This window comes from Bombus terrestris, chromosome 11 (assembly GCF_910591885.1).
Source record: "Bombus terrestris chromosome 11, iyBomTerr1.2, whole genome shotgun sequence".
Classification (NCBI taxonomy): domain Eukaryota; kingdom Metazoa; phylum Arthropoda; class Insecta; order Hymenoptera; family Apidae; genus Bombus; species Bombus terrestris.
The window spans coordinates 1,971,781-1,992,342 of record NC_063279.1 but is presented as its reverse complement, the minus strand read 5'-3'; the positions used below and the strand labels follow the sequence as shown (position 1 = coordinate 1,992,342).

Here is a 20,562-nt window from a genome sequence, read left to right as displayed (position 1 = left end):
AATGCCATTGACTAAGTAAAGCTATACAAGGACAGAGAGCAGAGAGGTTCGTGTTTGTTGGCTAGAAGAAAAGTCTTATCATTCCAAGAAATTTAAATATAATTTCTTCTTTAAGCATTTGAATATTTGCAATTATTATACTGTGTTGATTACTCATTTCGTACTTGAACATGTGACGACATAAATGTAATTTCAAACTTTTCAGGAAATCCAATTTTCTTATGTAAAAAATAAAAGTAAATCAGATATAAATAACGATAAACAAGAAAGGGTTTATAAAGAAATATAATAAATTTAAATATAAAAAATTGATTTTATTTTATTCATTATGTTGTACTTAATCTAATACAATCCTTTCAGCGTTATATCTTTTAAGATATTTTGCAACATATATACAAGAAAAATAATTATATACATCTGTTAAATATTAATTGTATACTATATTAAGATTACGATTATTCCTAAAGTTCAGACATGTCTAGTAACGCATTTAGATGTGTTGGCAACCAATTCATGCCATTGTGACAAACGAATAAAACATTTCCATCTATATAAGCTTGGACATTACCAACTTTATAAACTTGTTTTGCTTCCCTATAGCGATTCGGTATTGGCATAAACAATATACCTTTTTCCTCGCACTTCTTTTGAACAAGGTCTTTGAAACCGTGAGGTATTTGCGATGCTGTCCTAACTGCTTCGGCAAGTCTCTGCAAAGGAAAAAACGTAATATTATAATCGAAGTTAACATAATATCGGTAATATAGTTATCTCACTTTATTATAGGTAGGTAAAACTAAATCGTACCTCCATTCTTGGTTGAGCTGTTGAAGGCATTTGTGACATAGTAGGTTGACTTCTTTCTAAGCTCGTTAAATAGGAAACTTGTTCCATTGCACCTGGTTGATGACTCTGTGGCACGGAAACTGCCCTATTCATTATTTCTAACGCTTTTTTAAAATGTTCTGTAAGTCAATAAGCGTATGAGTATAAATTGATGACTTTGTTTGTTTAGAGGAAATTCAATATTTTTTATCCTGAACACACACCTTTTATCAATGGTTCAGCCAATATTTTTTCACTCAACATACTTTTCCATCCCATATACCAATTTGTAACTTGATCATAGTTAGGAGAATGATTTAGCCACAAGGCCAAAACTTGTAACCATTTAGGGAAGAAGAATTTATCCAACAGGCCTGCCATTATATGAGATGGAAGTAAGTCCTTCCATTCATATACCCAGTTCCATTGATCTAAATGTTGCTGATGGGGATTTATAACAAATTCTGAAAGTGCTATTTGCAATTTTGGGATAATATTTTTCACTAGAAAGGCTTCCATATCTCCTTTTGCGAAAACATTAGACCATGGTTGTAACATTAATCTGGCAGACCTGTCGGACGGATGCCAACCACCCAATGCAGATCCTAATTTACGTCGTATTATTGGATATATTAAAGTATCTAAACGATTTCCTATAATAATAATATAACGTTATTGAAATAGTTTCTTTGTGTTTTCGTATAACTAATGGTAAATTTTTGTATGTATACGTACGTAAAAGTGGTAACCAAGGATGAATCCATGTGTGAATAGGCACTGTATCAGTAAGGGGATTCCATTCTTCTACTTCCAAGGTAAGTTTGGGGAGAACTAGCATATCTAAAATATTTTCTAATATCCAATTTGGAAGTAATGGGATCCAATGTTCTATTAATTCAATTAGTGGTTCTGGCTGCCTACATGTCCACTGTCTAAAAAAAAAAAAGGTATGGTAAATATACATATACATAGTACTACTGAAGTATGTTAACGACGAAGTATGTTAACGAATTTTCTGTAAAACAAACCACTTACTGTATAGCACCTCTGATTGATGGCATCCACGAATTCCAAACAAGATGATCATACGGGTGCATAGTTCTTGATTGAAGAGTGGTGGTGGTACCACTCTCTAAGATACTTTTCCATTGATCGAATAATTTAATACATTGTTTTGGTTGCATCAATGGATTCCAACTAATTAAACAATCTTTTATTTTTGGACTAACAAAACTGCTAGCTAATTCACCGAGTTCGTACATTTTATATTCCTCGTAATATTTATCTTGCAAATCTTTAAAAGCGTCCGCAGTTTCTTGTAACGTTAATTGATTTGTTTCATCCATCAATCTGTCCACGATTGCAAGAACGTTTTCTAACGTATCTATTAACTGACCGTGTTGATCTATAACTTTAGACAAGTTTCTCTTCTCTGCCTCTAGCGCAATTACTCTATCGCTTAGATGCCGCGTCCTTCTATCGTTTTGTATAATATCTTGTTCACACATATCCACAAGTATATTTAAATTATGCTGAAGTTCTGGCAATGCAAAATTAACTTTGGACTTTTTATCGGTAACTACGACGTTTTCGTCGGGTCGCTGTTGACCCCCAGCTATAGCATGATATCCACTGAGAATTCTTTGTTCAGGTCCAGTCATATCTATAACTTTAACCCTACTCATCTCGTTGGCTATTCTTACCTTTTTGTTAGGTTTCAATTTGCCATCTTCCAAAACTTGATCAACACTTCGATATATATAATTTACTTTTTTCTTAGCAGTATTTCCATCTCCTTTCCTCCACTGTGATAACTTAGCTTTGGGGTCTTTCCCTTCATCTATTTCTTCGTCTTTCTTCTTTTCTGGAACTTTAGGACCTTTTTCTGGTCCATAAGCACCAATCGCACCTCTACCTTTCCTCAGATGTGCTTCAACTGGCGCGCTTATACCTTGTAACTGTTTACCCAATCCTTTTCCAGGTTCAAAACCCATCTAAATAATGAACAGAACAGCAGATATAAGTATATCTGTACAGGAGTATCAACAAAATAATTATTGTTTTATATATACCTGTAGCAACAACTTGGCACCAATACCTTTTGTATAGACTTCCCAACTTCCCATCCCACTTTGCATTAATAAGGGATTTACTTTATGCTTCTTTTTACGTAAACCTGCGATATCCCCATCTGTATTTAACGAAAACGACGTACGTTGATGCACAGAACTCGGCTTCTCGTCTTCAGAACTATTGGCGAAAAGAAAGTTTACCGATTAGAATACTTGTATAAATATTATAAAATGAAATAAATAAGTCTTACTATCTAAAGTTTACCTGGAACTATTTGGAAATTCTTTTTGTGATTTACTCTCGTTGTCGCTTTCATCGTCATCTTTGTCCTCTGTTTCCTCTTTAGGTTTCCCAGCTTGTTGTATACCTCCTGCTACAAAATTTACAGGAGTCGTATAATTCTTTGGTCCTTTATCAAATGTTTTAAACGATGGTCTAGCGGATAATTCATCTTCGTCGCTATCATCGCCCCAAATACCTGAAATATGAAATATGAAAAAAATATGAGTTTAATATTATACTGCATAGACGTAATAATTATTAAAACAAAGAACTAACCAAGCATTTGTTGTTTTTTTGATAATTTACGCCTTGGACGATTAATATTAAATTCATTCTCAAGATCGTAATCCGTGATTTCAAAGCTTTCTACTTCGTCTTCCGACATATTTCTAACGTTTATTAATATTCTGTCTGTATAAATTTGATAAAAACTTATATGTATTAAATAAGTTTTTAATGATTGTTATTATATCAAATTTATATTTTAAACAAATTTATGTTTGTTTGAAATGTAGAAATAAAGCAAAACGATAATGTAACTATCAAACATTAAAGGTTATGTTGTGTTTTACTCTCACAAAATTGAATAGTGTTCAGTTGATCGTGTATAGCAGTGCTGCCAACGTATAGTAGCGAGCTGAAAAGAAATATCATGGAGGGGATGCGGGCCTTATGGAGTAACAAAATATTAATACGGTGTATCACATATATGTCCATATGTATATGCTACGTTTAGTTTGGTGCACGCAGTGGTTTGATGCATAGCTATTCGTGGTTTGATACTCGCACGTTTTATGAGATCTGGGAACTTTAAAGTTGTTTCGAATGCCCACTGAACCGCTTTGGTGTATCTAGGACTCTTCGTTTAAGATTAGATTAGAATTGAAAACTATTGAATTATTTGGAAATTAATAAGAATAATTTAAAATTTATTAACTCAATTACAAATCAAGAAACTTTTTCAAGATTTTTACAATTATGTATTTGCGTTCTGTTGGTACGTTCGGACTTGGTAAACACAGCGATAAATCTTCGAAGAAGTCAAAGAATGATTCAAGTCCAAATCTGTCCTTGTCTATGATATTTCTTCCTTTCTTCCTCGGTCATCCAAGCTGATTCAAATGGTTAAGTTAAAGTTCTGCATTGGCTGTCGAAGTCTCGTCTTCGTGGGTGGGGGAAGGCTGAAGCGTTTTAGGAAACCGCTTTATTCGTCTAGGCGGAAAAAAAATTCACAAAAATTGCTTTTCCTTTTAGAACAACTTTACACAAAACGCTCTGAGATGCTTTCTATCTGAGTTTTAGAGATGCAAGTTTAGATGTCGAATAATTGACCAACGAACTGAGATGCATCGTAATCGAAAGGACAATAGCAAGTAAGAATATGGTCAATATAATAATATTGATAAGTATTGGCCGTTCTCCACCAACGGTTACTCGAGGGTAAAGTTGGGAAAGCTTTTCCCGTATTTTATCGCAATGAGCAATAACCCTAAGAAATTTCGTGAATTTTAAAATGTTTGTAACAATGGACTGAAAATGCTAAATTTTATGGCCGTTGCTTAGGATTATTATGGGTCTCAGTTGATACGTCTTGACAGCTGGTCATCTTGATCGAGGAATGGATTATGTTTTATGACGATATTACGAATGTAACAGACGTTATTATTTGTTATTACTGATTTTGTTTATCATTTGACCTTGAGATAGCCTTCTCTTTGTACTGATTATATTTATTTTAAAAATAACTAACATATTTTGTCGGGCGGTCAAAATAACTGTTCACGGTAGGCAAGGCAGAGTACAAATTTTTCTCAGAAAATAAAAGAGCAAACTAAAAGCAAATAGCGAAAAATATATCGTATGCAGATTTTTAGAAAAAGTCAGAAATTATGAAGCGATACGATAAAATTTAAATATGGTTAAATTTGTGTAGGAGTTCGAGAGCGGTCAATTTGATCCCCGATGGTAGGTTTAGCGTTAATGATATAAAATATAAAAAGAGTTCTAATTTATACAAGGCGTCTGTTTGAGATTTTGAGTGACCCTCGGTTTGTGGCTCTGACGCACATCTACCTTTTTTTGGGAAAGTCCGAATTTCCTATCTCCTAAATTGTAAACTTTACGATGCGGACCTCATTAAGAGAGTAACAAACACCCCAACGGTCCAATGGGTCAGGTCTAAAGTAAACATCTGGTATGAATCAGGAATACTAGAGGATATGCGCCCACGAGAGTACACAATTACAAGATTTGAAATAATAGATTCTCATCCCATAAAAACTATAGTAAGAAGAAAAACCGGGGAGAGGAAAGTTGTTATATAAGGATCTTAAGGGAGTATTAACGAAGTCATACGACAGTCATACTCTGTGTTACTCGTGTTACTCGTGTTAGTGTAACTAAATTAACTTTACGTCTTGTATGTACTTGTCTACGCTAAAGAGTGCAAAAAAAAAAAAAACTAAACATACTCCACATCTTTGCTTACTTCCATCTTGAGTGTTAATCTCGTTCAAAGTTCGTGATATTAACAGATATTTAGTTGAGAATTCGCATCAGCGTCTGAAAATACAATTATCGGAGCTAAATTGATACAAGCATATTAGAGACAATTTTACGCGATAGTGCAACACGCAAATGCAAATACGTTAAATTCGGATTGATGTGACTATATTGCGTGGTGTTGTACGCGCGCTAACGTAACACGTCCGTACATAAAACGAATTTAAATTTCGCTCTTAATTCTATTGGCAATCCTGCTACTGCTGGGTGATCTAAATTCACACGATCGTGAAACGCGTAATAAATGGAATTTGGTGGTACCAACATTATCGTATGACTAGAGATATTTTAGCAAAATCGCGGGCTTAAATATTAGAACGTCATTTGTTGTACTGGTCATAAGTTCGTGACGCGTATTATCTTTTCGATTTTGTAACAACGGTAATCCGGTTAAATGCGGTAAAACGACGGAACGTTCTCGAGTTGAAAGTTGGTGTTTTGATGTTTGCAGTTCCGGCGAAGTAGAACAACGAAACAGACCACGGGGGTCGCACGCGGGGTACCGATACGCGTGTACGGTGTTGCGCGGATATCATAAATAATTATTTTTTTAAACCCCGTCCCAATTGTAATCGCGGTTTAATCGAAACCCTGCACGTAGCGTAGCGTGATTTCCGTGTTCGATTAATCTACGAGGTCGGTTCAACTATTGAACTCTTAATAAATATGGCGAACAGTGTAGCACCAGATTCATGGGAACAGCAGGCGGATAACGGAGACATCGGTCCACCACAGGATAAGTCCATCGAAAGCAAATTTTCCACTCTGAATGTAAATGCTGCGGAATTCGTGCCTTCTTTCTGCATTAATTCTTCACCGCAGAACAGTAATACGGCCGACAGTTCTTGCAATGTTGCTGTCATGATGAATTCTGTAACTATGCCTCCTGAAATACATCATGGTTAGTTTTGAAATAAAATTCGATTAACCATCAATTATGTCCCTCCAAACAAACGTACAGGCTATTAATATAAAAAGAAAGCATGTAAGGTTCTTGTTATTGTAAGTCATCTGTAATGTAACTGCTGCGGCTAACCCCCATTACTTTACTCGTATACTGATTCCTATCTTTCATATATTTGTTAATGAAAGATGATGGATGATTTCTGGGTTTAGTTTAATGTCTGTCTTCTTATTGTAAGTTGACATTACCAAATTGCTGCTTTTTGGGAAGAGACAAGTTACACACAATACATATATTTAATATTAACCCAACATTGTGCAATAATTAAACTGATGCTAAATTCAAAGCATTTATTTGTACAGCAATTAAGGATATGAAGTTAGGAATTAGATATGTATACTGTAATAATTTTGTTTATATAGTAGCATTAATACAGATCAAAATATTTGTATACAAATTGTAATATTCCTTGAATAAAAGTGTGTCAGATTGATAAGAAAATATACTAGAGTAAAGTAAAAAGAAATATTAAATTTATTGGTTTATTTATATTTTGAGACGAGAAGATATATCTTTTGATTATTATTAAATATGATATATGAATATCAAAATAATATTTCCAATACAATATGATAATGTTTTCAAATGTTTTAAAAGAAATATTAAATTTAATGGTTTATTTATATTTTGAGACGAGAAGATATATCTTTTGATTATTATTAAATATGATATATGAATATCAAAATAATATTTCCAATACAATATGATAATGTTTTCAAATGTTTTACATAACTTTATATTATAACAATGTATTATTTTTGATGAATCTATTTTCACAGCCGATAGATAAATATTAGCGGAGGAAATGACTTATTACATTAAGATGGTTCATAAACATTTATGGAAATAATATGATTATACAAGATGACACGGAAACGTAGAATAATAATAAGCCATAGAAAGTTCTTTTGACATTCTTCTGGTTTATAAACTGTTAATGAGCATTTCTTTATTTCTGCTTTGATAGGAAAATTTTCCTTTTATTACAAGTTTGTGTATGTTTATTAGGTAATACTACGCCAGTAGTTCTACCAGATCCAGTGGGCAATCGCGTAGAGGAACCACCTGCTGGAGGAGGGGCTCCACCTCCGAATGTTACCGATCAAATGAATACTAGCCCGGAACATCAACCAGCTGATTCATGGGAAGAAGCAGCGGTAGATGGTGATCCTCTTTTAACTCCTGAAAATGAAGAAGTACGCCGAAGCTTTTACGTATATAATAAGATCTTTCTTAGACTTTGGTTTATCGTTTAAAAAACTCCTTTTACCAGAAAATTACGTAGAATTTTTTGTTTTTTCGTTTTTAGGCTGAAAACGAAGAGGATGAAGAAATGGTTGTTAAAATCCCTAAGAAAAAGCCTGTTAAAGTAACAGAGGATACGAAGAGTAAAAAAGAACATGTTAATGTTGTTTTTATTGGACACGTTGGTACGTAAGAATTCTATTAGCAAGTTAAGATATGTAAGAATATATTTCAATCAGCATCGACTCCATTTTGATTTGTATTATAGATGCAGGAAAATCAACGATCGGAGGCCAGATTATGGCATTGACAGGAATGGTTGATAAAAGAACTTTAGAAAAGTACGAAAGAGAAGCAAAGGAGAGAAGTAGAGAAACGTGGTATCTGAGTTGGGCTCTAGATACAAACCAAGAAGAACGAGAGAAAGGGAAGACGGTGGAAGTCGGTAGAGCGTATTTTGAAACTGAACGAAAGCATTTCACAATTTTAGATGCGCCTGGTCATAAGAGTTTTGTACCTAATATGATTGGCGGAGCTGCACAAGCTGATCTCGCGGTATTAGTTATTTCTGCGCGAAAAGGAGAGTTCGAAACCGGTTTCGATAGAGGCGGTCAAACAAGGGAACATGCGATGCTGGCTAAAACTGCTGGTGTTAAACATCTGGTTGTGCTAGTGAATAAGATGGATGACCCAACTGTAGAGTGGGATGAAAGAAGATATAACGAATGCAGGTATGTTGTATAATATATCGTAAACTTAAGATACGATAGTATTGTTTAGAATAAGAAATTAATTTATTTATATTATTTAGGGATAAAATATTGCCGTACCTCCGTAAATTGGGATTTAATCCTGCTAAAGATCTTACATTCATGCCAGTCTCGGGACAGCTTGGTTACGGTTTGAAAGATCCGATACCAGAACATCTTTGTACATGGTACACTGGTCCACCATTCATATCTTTCATCGACTCTCTACCTTCGCTTAATCGTAAAAATAACGGACCTTTTATTATGCCAATCGTTGATAAATATAAAGATATGGGAACAGTGGTAATGGGAAAGGTCGAGGCTGGAGAAGCTAAAAAGGGACAATCGCTACTTGTTATGCCGAATAGGGTATACTTGTTCTATTTTAACAAGATATATATTTCAATATCGAATCGACTACTTGTGCTAATATATTTTATACTTTATTACGTTTTATTAGACGGCAGTGACGGTAGATCAGTTGTGGTCAGATGACGAAGAAGTGACATCGGTTGGACCTGGTGAGAACGTGAAAATCAAATTAAAAGGTATCGAAGAAGAAGACGTAAGCCCTGGATTTGTTCTTTGTGACAGTAACAATCCGATAAAAACGGGAAAAGTGTTCGACGCTCAAGTTGTAATTTTGGAGCATAAGAGCATTATCTGCGCTGGCTATAGTGCTGTGATGCACATTCATTGTGCAGCGGAAGAAGTTAGAGTGAAAGCATTGATCTGTTTGGTCGACAAAAAGACTGGGGATAAAAGTAAAACCAGGCCGAGGTTCGTCAAACAGGATCAAGTGGCAATAATGAGAATCGAATGCGCAGGTGTCATTTGCCTTGAAAGATTTAAGCTATTTCCACAGATGGGACGTTTCACCCTTAGGGATGAAAGTAAGTGTTACGGGTTTTAAGCGCGCGCGCGCTTGTATGCGTATACGTATTTAAATCTGAAAAGTTTCCATTTCAAGTGGATTACGATTTCTTACTTATCAACGATCGAGTTCTAACTGGTTCTTTCTTGTTACTTTTAGATAAGACTATTGCAATTGGCAAGGTGCTGAAGGTGGTGGAGTAAAGTTGCTCAACTGTGACCACAGATTGGGATAATAATCGACTTTGATAACGAGAAATACACAAGAGATGCAAGCCGAATACAGTACGCACGAGAAAAAAACGGAACTAGCGTGATTACTCGCGAACTACTGTTAATGTAACATACACTCATCTTACACAAGAAGCAAAAAAAGTTCTACATCAAAGAAAAGCACATACATCGTATGCACAGACAGTTGGGTCGGGGTTTGGGGTTACGGGGAGGGGGGGGAGGGAGGGTATTTATAACCTGAGATAAAGAAAAAAAAGCAAATAGATTTGATTATATAAATAAGGAGACAAAATCACTAAAAAACTCAAGAGCGCGTGTTCCTTCTAATTAGGTAAGCTGAACCACAGCACTCATATTGAGTTCATTACAAATAAATTAATGATCAAATGACAAACAGTGTCTCCTTAATATTATAAAACACGATATTTTTATTCTTCTGAGGTGAGAGACATTAATGAACGTAAAAGAAGAGAATAACAATTACAAGATAAAAACTAAGGAAAATATTATTAATATTATTATAATGATTATTGAATAATTATTATTAAATTGGTGGTAAGAAGCGAAAGGATACTAAAAAAAAGAAAAAAAAACAAATACAGAAGTTTATTAAATCTGCCAGATAGTGTTACACGACAATTTATAATTATAAAATTAATATTATTATTATTACTACTATTACACCGTTTCTTATTGCATTGTCATTAAAAAGAAATTTGCAACAAAAATGTGCTCTACTAATTTCGATAAGAGGTTTCATGTGTATGATTGATTTGCTTTTTCTTGCACGTACTGTTTCTGTTAATACGATTGGTGTTTGACGGCGCCAAGGTTCGTGTATTGTATCGATGTATTACGTGTCTATAACACCAGATATTCTTACACTGTGCTTCTTCAGAAAAAAAGTTTCGATGATTTATAGCGTTATATGCGATAAAAGAAAATTAATGTCGAGATTTAACTGAAAGGAAGTTAATATAGAGAATTTTCAAAGCAGACATTTTGTGAGTGCTTTCTTTACATGTATTACTGCTTCTTTTTTCTTTGCTGCTAATTTTTATAGATATTAAAGTATCTACATCTCTTGTCCTATTCTTTTTACTTTTTACGTTTATTATTATCCTTTATTTCACATCTCGTGTCGGATCTGTTTCCTAACAAAACAGATTTCGCAGGCAATTAATTTTATTCCTATAAATTGTTCGGCAAAGTTTGTGTTTTATGGTTGTTATATTTTTTAAATTGTTAATATTATTACGATCGATACATTAAAAAAAATGCTAATGTAATTTTTCATTTTTTTTTTTTTTCTCTCTTTCTTACTCACCATAATTTCAGTAATACAAAGTAGAAGCGACAGCATGGAACATATTACGGTGAAAGGAAGGTGGTGATATATTTAATAGAAATAGTTTTCTTTTTCTATCATACGAAATATCTGTTCCCGTATGATTTTTTATAATTTAAAGTATATTACATTCGTTGTCCAAGTAAATGATAATTACAGCAAAGGCCTAACGGCGATACACAGATTACACAAGTTGCTGAAATTTCGAGTTTATTTACTGTTATGGCGAACTCGACAATTTTTGTGCAATCCACTAAAGTAATTATCAAATCGAGTTTTTCCACGTGTGATTTTGTCAAGACGCTCTTCTATGCGTGTCAACTATATGCCATACGTAGGTTTATTACATTTTATATATGATTATTGAAACATTTATAATAAAAATGGTAAAAGCTTAATTACTTAATTATTATTGAGGATCCGGTGCTAATTTAGCGTAACCGAGTTTCCGAAGTACTTCCTTGATTTCGTCGTATACCGATGCATCTTCCACTGTACTTGAAATCTACAAATAAAAGAACAAATATTTTACATCGACGATTAACGAATGAATAAATAATGTATTCTTATCTCGTACGCAAATGCAATTTCATTATTCGAACCGACAAAGTCGTTTGCTTATCGCCAATTTCTCACGTTTCTCTTCGTACGTTTCATCGAATTTACCTTCACTAGCTTCGATCGAGCTAAATTAGCGATAGATTTGCGAATCAATTTTCCCGAACGTGTTCGAGGTAACGCTCTAACGGCTGCAGCTGTTTTGAAAGATGCTATGGGACCGATCAAGTTCCTTACTCGCGCCACCAATTCCTCGTTGATCTGTTTTTCGTTTCTCATCGCTTCTACAGAGACAGATACACGGTATCGTCAACGAGGTATATTCGCACGATATAGACATTTTTCTCAGCCCAAAATCTTCACCTTCTTTCATTATATAAAGACACAAAGGTACTTCTCCTTTAGTGGGATCTGGAACGCCGACTACAGCCGCGTCTACGATATCTGGATGAGCCAACACGACGTCCTCGAGGGCGGAGGTGGACAATCTGTGGCCGGCAACGTTGATAACGTCATCGTCGCGTGCCATCACATAAACGTAGCCGAATTCGTCTTTATAGCCAACATCCATGGTGTCGTAGTAACCCTGTATTTGATCGGTTAAATCATTAAATCCTTGTAAAATGTCATCGTCGTACTTACGTATATGTTTCGTAATCCGATCGTAAGGTCAAAGCGACAAGTTGCTGATATCAAGAATAGAACTCACCGGATACGTGGAGAAATATATCTCCTCGAATCTGTCGTCGTCCTGGTACAGCGTGGATATACAGCCGGGCGGTAATGGTAATTTTATGGCGATTCTACCTAATTCACGCGCTTCCGCCTCGCTGCTGTTTTCTCGCAGTATGTCGACTAGGTGAAAAGACATTTTACTCGTATTCGTACAATATTCGTTAAAACGGAGTAACTTTTTTAAAAGTTAAATATATAAATACGTTTTTGCGTAATAAATAATTATGATATATAGAAAATTAATTTTTCATATTTTTATATAAAAAATCTATGGGATAAACTATAAATCTAAATATATAATTTTTTATTAATTTATAAATAATATCGATTTAGGAATAATTTTTATTAATAAATGTTTGATAATTTGATATCAAAGAGTTTTAAAGATTTCGATTAATTTCAAAATTATTATATAAAATTATAATTTATTTTGATTAAATATAACGATTAAATTAGTAATATTTTCTGTTTAATAAACAAGTTTTAATACAAGTAATATTTATATATATATAAGGAATTAGGCAAATTAAATACGTTCACCTGTTTAACAGAATCATGGCTCGATGAATTTAATTTTAGGTCTATCCGCCCAATCGGACCAAGCGACTCGAGCTTTTCCGACAAATTAGAACACAGAGTAAAGGCCATGTTTATCATCCAGCAAAGTAATCCCTTCAACTTTTCGAGAAACTCGAATCGCTCGGTCCAATCTTGGAAACGTTACTCCGCTTTAAAGCACGGAACTTACCGCGATAGCCGGGAATCGGAAGACCGGTACTATATTTCGGTAAACCAGGATTGTGCCCGTAATCGAGACACAATGCCGTAATAGGGTGTCCCGTTTCCGATTGCCACCAATTGTTGAGAATCGGTACCTTGAACGCTTTCTCTGCCCACGTTTTCGTCTTGTAGTCGCAAAATTCTCCAGCAACGAACACGGTCTTCAAACTACAAAATGCAAACGCGCGCTTCACCGACACTGTATCGACTATACGTCGGTTTGTAAAAATACGTACCACTGCATGGAATATTTTCGACCCAGCAACAGATCCGGATCGACGCGTCTTATAACGCGCAGCGCAGTGGGCACGCAAAACAACGCGTTCACACCGTGCTGATCGATCACCCTGTGAAACAACGATAGAATCGCGACTACTCTGTTGGACCAGATTACGCGAGATGGGCGAAACGTATCGTTTCAAGCGTGTTTAGAAGCAATTGCGTTAAACGGCAATTAACAGGCAACCGGGTTGTGATTGAAAGACGAAATTAACGATTGATAGTAACTGGGCCGTGAAATTGATAACATCGTTGTGTTTTAACCCTTTGCACTCCTATGTCGAGCGCGACTCGACGTCAATTTTTATCTCAGCAGCTCCTTTGTCGAGTCCCACTCGACGTTCTTTCGTGTCCACTTTTTCTTTTTGAAACGTGCTAAAGAAAAGCAGGATCGCATCCTGGGAATTGTTTCAAGATACATCGTGCACCGAAAAATTACAAAATACAACAATAGTGCGGATAAAACTGGTATTCGAGCGAATTTCCTTCTACCTTTATTTATTTAAATCGTCTTATTTTTTGGTTCAAGTAAATTTCAAATAAAACGCTCGAAAGCGATGGCAGCTGCTTGCTGGTAACGAAATTGAAACAAAATTCGCAGCGCAAAGGGTTAACAGGAAATAAGATGCACGTTAAATGTTTAAACCTAAAGTATTGCGCTGCATCCGGTGTCCTATCGGGTTTTCCCTCGTACATTACGCTGGTGGCACCATAGAGCAGAGGTCCGTAACAAATGTAAGAATGTCCAACCACCCATCCCATATCCGAGGCCACCCACCAAACGGAATCCTTGTCCATACCATAAACTGTTTTCATCGTCCAACAAACGGCAACCAAATGGCCACCGACCGATCTCAGAATTCCTTTCGGTTGACCTTTAGCGAAACAGTTTGATTTTCTTCGTATAATATTCAGGGTAAAACGAATTTGATCGTTTCTATCGTATGTGCTTTCCCGATAAATCCTTTACGCGCTTCATTCAAGGGCAACGTTTCCTCCGAAACGCGCACCTATCGCGCATATAATTAAAAGTACTTGTCGCTGGCTCATTTAACCGTTTAACGACTTTGCTACGTATAATGTGAATTTTTATGCGTACGAAGTTTCGCGGTAAATGAAATTCGCATCGTACAATTCGAAGTTAGAGATTAATGAGTTTCGACGGAACAATATCGCGAAAGCAATTCGGAACAACCAAACGAATATTTCGATATAACGCGTACAAAGAGAGACGATCGATCGATTTTACTTTCTCGCCCGAGAAGTTGGATACAGCTGATTACGAGCTGAAAATCTTTTCATACCGTCCAAAATACACGATACAGCTACGAAGAAGGTACGTTACCCGTTGTTCCCGAGGTGTACAGAATGTACAATGGTGCGTTTGCCTCGACGGGCTGACACGGATGAGGTTTCGATCTATCCATCACGTCGTCCCAATCGTACTGGTCTTCCAAAAGAGCACTCTGCCAGACGTTTCTTCTTTGAAATACGATGCATCGTGGCTTCTTTACCGTGATAATCTTCATAGCGCCGTTTAACATATCGGTGTATCTGCGTGTAAAGTGAATTTCTTTGTTTATCCAAAGCGAATTTTTCCAAAGCTCTATCGTTTCGGAGAACGTAAACGAACGTACTTGACGATTTTCGACGGTTCCAGGCCACAGCTGGCCGCGATCACTACCTTTGGCTTCGCGTGATTTATTCTCATGGCCAATTCGTTCGCCGCGAATCCTGAAAACACACGACAATGAATTATACTTCTTCGCGAGTTGCCCTTCGAATCGTCCCGTGTTACGATCTGGAGTCTCCTTCGATCGTTCACGATATTACGAATATCAGGCAAACGGTTTCATTCTTTTAGAAAGTGTGCGTAGGTGGAACGATCGGTTCCTAGCGCGAACGCAAGTAGTACGAGTCGGTGTATTCCGACAGTGCGACACTGGATCGCGTCGTAGATGGTAGAGAGCGTTATTTTTAGGAATCTGGAAATAGCTTTACCGCCAAATACGACAGAATGAACCGCGCCAAGTCGCGTAGTCGCCAAAATCGCTATTATAGTTTCGGGAATCAAGGGCATGTAGATGATGACCGCGTCGCCCTTGCCCACGCCCATATCGGCCAGCGCTCCAGCCAACAAGGACGTTCTGTCTAAAAGCTCGTTGTATGTTACTTTGCGAATCGTTGATATTTGAGGGCTGTCGTGAATCAATGCCACTTTGTCCCCGTTTCCAGCGAGAACGTGTCGATCCACCGCATTGTAACAGGCGTTCAATTCTCCGCCGACGAACCTGCCGAACGAACATATTTTTATTTAAACGACCATCCAAGTCGAGCATACGAGATCACGGACAAGCCAGCTTTTACCATTTCGTAAACGGTTGTTTAGAGTCGTCCAGCACCTTCTCCCAAGGTTTGCTCCAATCTATGCACCGCGCGACTTTTCCCCAAAAACGTTCAGGATTCTCCAAGGATTCCTTGTAAGCTTCGTCATACCTCGGACAGGGAATGTGATGAGGATTGACGATGTAATCTACGAAGAGAAACGTTGCACGGTTTCGAGGGGAAAATCTTTTCTCGCGAGTTATTTTCTTCGATAAGAAAACAACGCGATGCAATAATTCCGAAAGAACGAGCTATCGATAAATCGTATTATTTTCTTATCCACGCTCTTGCATCGTATCGATTAACCTTCTCTACCGCATACGGACCGAATGCGTACGATAAATGTCGATCGTTATATCGGATCGTTTACGAGAAAAAGAAAGAAAAACAAAAAAATGTACGCGTTTAACGATCGACCGATGAATATCATAGACAGGGAGAGAATCGCGGTATCGATCGATCGTCAAATGGAAATTGAAACTGCGATTTAATGCTAAAATCAAGCACGCGTCGTGCCATGTACGATACGTTCTTGAAGATCGGAATAAATCTCTTAGGAATTAAATGGACGAGTTTTAACGCGACGCTATCGTGCCTCTCACGATGGGCATAAAGTTGTTCAGGCAGATGGAAGTTGAGATCCCGCGAGCTCAGCGATCATTTTCTTACGAACGGACGTATTAAAAAATGTAATCGCGATCCCGATTCGAGAACATCTAGCGTCCGCCTTTCGCAAATTTCGAGATCGTATCGCAACGCGTTAAGGATAACGTTGACTTCTGTAATCTGCGTTATATGGTCGCGTTTCATGAATATTTAAAGGTCGCGTGTTGGTATCGCTGTCTTACCGATATTTTTTACCTCCGCCAATGAATAATTCATTGCAAGTTGTCGGTACCAAGTTCATAGTAATTTCCTATGCTGCCCGCGCCCCTTTAACACGTCCCTCGCGTGTGTGCGTGTCTACTTCCGTGTGTATCATGAATTACGAACGTCGTGTGAAAACAGTCTTAACGTATCGTTGTTTACGCTACTTAAGATAATCGAAATTTTACGTTCACCTTGCCGATAGCGCGATACCCCAGCTTCCCTTCGCTCTACACGCGTTCCTCATTCTCAGACGGCTTCTTCTTAGTTCCACGAGACGCGTTTATTTACACGATCGGGTAAACATTGCTGGAGGAAATTTTTATTTCACCGGATGAAACGCTGCAAACGCGTATAGGTGGAAGAATACGACGAAATCGAAAGAAAAACGTTTTAGAATCGAAAACGCGAAAGCTCGAAAATTTATTCCTTTCTCAACGATCGATGTCCATTCGACTTGGCCATTCGAAAAAGCAAAGCGAATATACGTGGCGGCTGTACCTATGTATAATTTAGAATTTCACGAGCTGTATATTTATCGTACATGTCGTACGTCCGAGCTCTACGTTAAAGTACAACGAAAGCAACGTCTCTTATTCGAAACCATCGCGTGATAAGAAAAGTATTTCCTCCTTCTCATTAACGCTTTCGATTCGAGTTCCAAGCGTACGATCTTGATATTTTCTCCATTATTTGACCGTTCCGTACGTAAGTCTTGAAACCGCAGCGCGTGTACGTTGCGTTAATTCGCTTACGAATAATTTATCGCATCCTGTCGTAGGAATCGACCGCGTGTTTTTCGTTTCTTTCGTTTCGTTTCAAAGATTCTCCGTGGGATGGAGATCGAGCGGACCATCTAGCAACGTCAATCTTTCGATATTCCGAATATCATTCGACGACGCGAGCCATTTGGCTCGTTATCCGCTTGATAAATTCGACGATTTCTTTGCACCGAACTCTACGGTTTACGAAATTCTAAATCAAACAGCGTAGGTGGATATACGGACACCATCGTATCCACCTATAACCATAAATATTCGGTTGGATCTTCTCTTATGCGAACCGTTTCGCGTTAACGACCGTCGACCAATACATTTTTGAGAAAATTCGTTCGTTCTATGTATGAAAAAAAGTATCGGATTCGAATGTACCGAAAGTTCGCGCGAGCTGCTTTATAATTTTGTTTACAGTGCCCTTCGTATGGAAATTCTCTGCCCTCCCCTTGCCCCCTGTCGCTATCCGCCGCTCTGTGCATTTAATTATACGTCAACGTTTAGTAGCTCCGAATGCATCTGGAAAATAGCAGCTGCGTCGGATAATTTGATCAAAGTAATGGGTATTATCCGTGGACTTCCTTAACAATGAAATTTCGACGTTGCGCGAAACGGAAACTCTTACACCTACCGCGTCGACGTTAATCGCACCAGTAAGCGAAAATGTTCCAACACGGAGAAATCTAATTACGGATAAAACTCGTGGCAAATACGCGCGTCAGTTATTAGAAAAAACAGCCAGCTTCCGAAGAAAATTAGTTTGACGACGATAGCGAGTTCTCGATGAGAAAAACGTTCCTTCTCCTTTACCGCTTTCTCTATCCTCTATCTCCTCTTTGTCGGAGATTCGTCGCGCGACACTTTAGAAATTTCTTTAAATCGAAATTGTTAACTCAAATATTATTCTTCGATCGAATAATTATCGTTCGATCGAAACGCTAGAAAAAGAGACGTTTACCTGATCCATCGGTGTTTTGTAGATCTTTCGAATTGGCGATCAACGATTGGAAACTCATCTCGCTCGAGATCTGACCGTGAGACATCGGAGAACGAAGAATCGAATTAAAACGCGCGACACTTTTCTATCTACTCGAAGGCTGAGTCCCACCACGATCCAGCCTGATAGATTTACGATCTATCGGATCGTTGAACGATATGCCGCGAGTCGCGTTAAATCACCACCGCTTGATACCCTGATTATCACGCGTAAAATACGATTATGGCAGGAAATGGGCAAACACGTATTTCGTGCGATTTTTCTTCGACAAATGTTACAGCGACAAGAGGTCGGCTATATCACGGCAAAACCAATACGTTGTCTAATCATAGAATCCTCCACCCTTGGATTTTGATAGGTCTCTGTCGAATCGTGGATCGGTGGAAAATAAGGTTCTCGTTAGTTTCTCGCCCTAGTATACGTATATAATGATTTTCAGCCAAAGGTTTGGCATATTTCAACAAAGCGATAAACAATAACGCGATAATATTTCTTACTTTGTGTCGAGACGCGTCCGGTGATAAAACGTCGAACGTTACGTAAACGTCGATGTGTGATATAATGCGTTAATAGGAATAACAGTAGCAAAATACGTCGAGACACGGAGTTTTAAGTCGGATTCGCGAGAAATCGCGTAACCGACGATGACGTTAAAATTGGTACAATTAGGTAAATTCTATTATCCTGCGTTCAACGAACGGCATTCTTCCTTTATCGTTCTATTTTATCTTTTGTCACGGCTATCGCCGATTCAACGACCGAAGAAAGGGAAAATATCAACGGATACTTGGGACGAAAAATTGAGGGATAAAGACGAATCGACCGCTTTTACCGTTCCACGAACTCGTAAAATCAATCTTCTGATATTTGGAAAACTCGGAAACTCGTCACGGGCTACTATCCAATATTTTGGGCAATCAAAATGTTTAAAGTCAAAGTATCGAGATAGCAAGATGAAAATTTCCAATTAACGTATCTTGGTTGATCGAATTATCGAATTTGTTCGCGGATCGAACCCTAATCTCTCGTAAAATCTTGACGTATCTCCGCTTAAACTTTCCGATTCTTGTTACAAATATAAACCATGGTGGGCAAGTTTGAACTGTCCGAAGAGTCCTGGCGTTAGAACGGTACACAAATAATAAATACACTGGATGAAAATTGCGATGGAGTTCGAGGAGGAACCACAGAGTGTTGCCACACGTACGATATACCAGCTGAAACTAACGATAATCGTTATTGTCTTGAATTTCGTATTATTCACTTTCTGAATCCACTTCCCCGGTGAATTTTGATCCGAGGGTCGCTGCATTTAATTTAGACAGGAAGCTCGTTCACCAAATCAACCGATCTATTATTCCGATCTAATAACGTCGATATTTTCGGTGCTGCTATTCGAAAATGTCCTCTCCGTTCTTTTACTCGAATCGATCTCAAAGAGATTAAAAGCTTACGTTTTTCGGCATTTTTTTTATCCTGCGTGTGTGTGCGCGCGCGCCCACGTGTCCCTGTACATGCACTTACATATATATGTACGTATACGCACGCGTTATCTACAGTCGGCCGAACACATTTTACCTCTATATTCTATAATAATATTTACATATTAAAGCGATATTTAAAAGAAATGCGATTAAATCAGAAATTATAATGTGTTTCACCTTTTCAACGGCAAGAACTTGGCTCGATCATTGGTACTTAAGCAGAACCTATGAATATAATTAATTGTTCGTAAATGTACGAACATAATATTACGTAACGTAATATTACGTCCGTTGCGTTTATAATTTCGCGTAGATATAACAGGTACGCGTAACCGTTCTCCTTTTTTCCTCCGAATAAAGCGAATAAATTATATGGCGTCCTAACGCGTCAAAATGATTCGCAGTGTGAACGTTCTCGGCGTATGGTCTTATATTCGATATTAGGTGTTAAGGAGCGTACGTAGATTATCGTTGCCAACTGTACGCATATTCGTATCGCGATACCTCGTCGTTTTACCATTATCGACCGTAATTTCGTTATTTTAGCGA

The 20,562-nt window shown here is 37.3% G+C and overlaps 3 protein-coding genes across 3 annotated transcripts; 1 reads left to right on the top strand and 2 right to left on the bottom strand.

The window, feature by feature from the left end:
• Nucleotides 1–293: 293 nt before the first annotated feature.
• Nucleotides 294–3,793, bottom strand: LOC100647037 (tuftelin-interacting protein 11). Its single transcript, XM_003398642.4, has 8 exons — nucleotides 3,457–3,793; nucleotides 3,163–3,376; nucleotides 2,898–3,075; nucleotides 1,861–2,819; nucleotides 1,561–1,757; nucleotides 1,050–1,478; nucleotides 808–965; nucleotides 294–710 (listed from the first exon to the last, which is right to left on the bottom strand). The coding sequence occupies exons 1-8, from the start codon at nucleotides 3,563–3,565 to the stop codon at nucleotides 462–464; spliced, it is 2,493 nt and encodes an 830-aa protein (XP_003398690.1). The 5' UTR covers nucleotides 3,566–3,793; the 3' UTR covers nucleotides 294–461.
• A 2,217-nt stretch (nucleotides 3,794–6,010) lies between these two features.
• On the top strand, nucleotides 6,011–10,805 carry LOC100647155 (eukaryotic peptide chain release factor GTP-binding subunit ERF3A). The gene is made up of 7 exons (XM_003398643.4): nucleotides 6,011–6,643; nucleotides 7,715–7,902; nucleotides 8,016–8,136; nucleotides 8,220–8,682; nucleotides 8,763–9,069; nucleotides 9,161–9,593; nucleotides 9,734–10,805. Exons 1-7 carry the CDS (start codon nucleotides 6,409–6,411, stop codon nucleotides 9,775–9,777), a joined length of 1,791 nt encoding a protein of 596 aa, XP_003398691.1. The 5' UTR covers nucleotides 6,011–6,408; the 3' UTR covers nucleotides 9,778–10,805.
• On the bottom strand, nucleotides 10,562–19,740 carry LOC100647271 (acyl-CoA synthetase short-chain family member 3, mitochondrial). The gene is made up of 12 exons (XM_048410117.1): nucleotides 18,491–19,740; nucleotides 15,875–16,040; nucleotides 15,509–15,798; nucleotides 15,145–15,241; nucleotides 14,853–15,061; nucleotides 14,154–14,382; nucleotides 13,465–13,575; nucleotides 13,197–13,396; nucleotides 12,423–12,568; nucleotides 12,077–12,299; nucleotides 11,822–11,997; nucleotides 10,562–11,660 (listed from the first exon to the last, which is right to left on the bottom strand). The coding sequence occupies exons 1-12, from the start codon at nucleotides 18,573–18,575 to the stop codon at nucleotides 11,565–11,567; spliced, it is 2,028 nt and encodes a 675-aa protein (XP_048266074.1). The 5' UTR covers nucleotides 18,576–19,740; the 3' UTR covers nucleotides 10,562–11,564.
• Nucleotides 19,741–20,562: the final 822 nt, after the last annotated feature.

Coding starts and splice junctions, on each gene's coding strand:
- LOC100647037 (XM_003398642.4), bottom strand. CDS start 3,565: ATGTCGGAAGACGAAGTAGAAAGCTTTGAAATCACGGATTACGATCTT. Junction 3,377..3,456: donor AAAAAAACAACAAATGCTTG/GTTAGTTCTTTG, acceptor TTCATATTTCAG/GTATTTGGGGCGATGATAGC. Junction 2,820..2,897: donor GTGCCAAGTTGTTGCTACAG/GTATATATAAAA, acceptor TTCATTATTTAG/ATGGGTTTTGAACCTGGAAA.
- LOC100647155 (XM_003398643.4), top strand. CDS start 6,409: ATGGCGAACAGTGTAGCACCAGATTCATGGGAACAGCAGGCGGATAAC. Junction 8,137..8,219: donor TGTTTTTATTGGACACGTTG/GTACGTAAGAAT, acceptor TTTGTATTATAG/ATGCAGGAAAATCAACGATC. Junction 8,683..8,762: donor AGAAGATATAACGAATGCAG/GTATGTTGTATA, acceptor TATATTATTTAG/GGATAAAATATTGCCGTACC.
- LOC100647271 (XM_048410117.1), bottom strand. CDS start 18,575: ATGTCTCACGGTCAGATCTCGAGCGAGATGAGTTTCCAATCGTTGATC. Junction 16,041..18,490: donor ACAAAACACCGATGGATCAG/GTAAACGTCTCT, acceptor TTCTCTTCGTAG/ATTACATCGTCAATCCTCAT. Junction 15,062..15,144: donor GAACCGTCGAAAATCGTCAA/GTACGTTCGTTT, acceptor CTTTACACGCAG/ATACACCGATATGTTAAACG.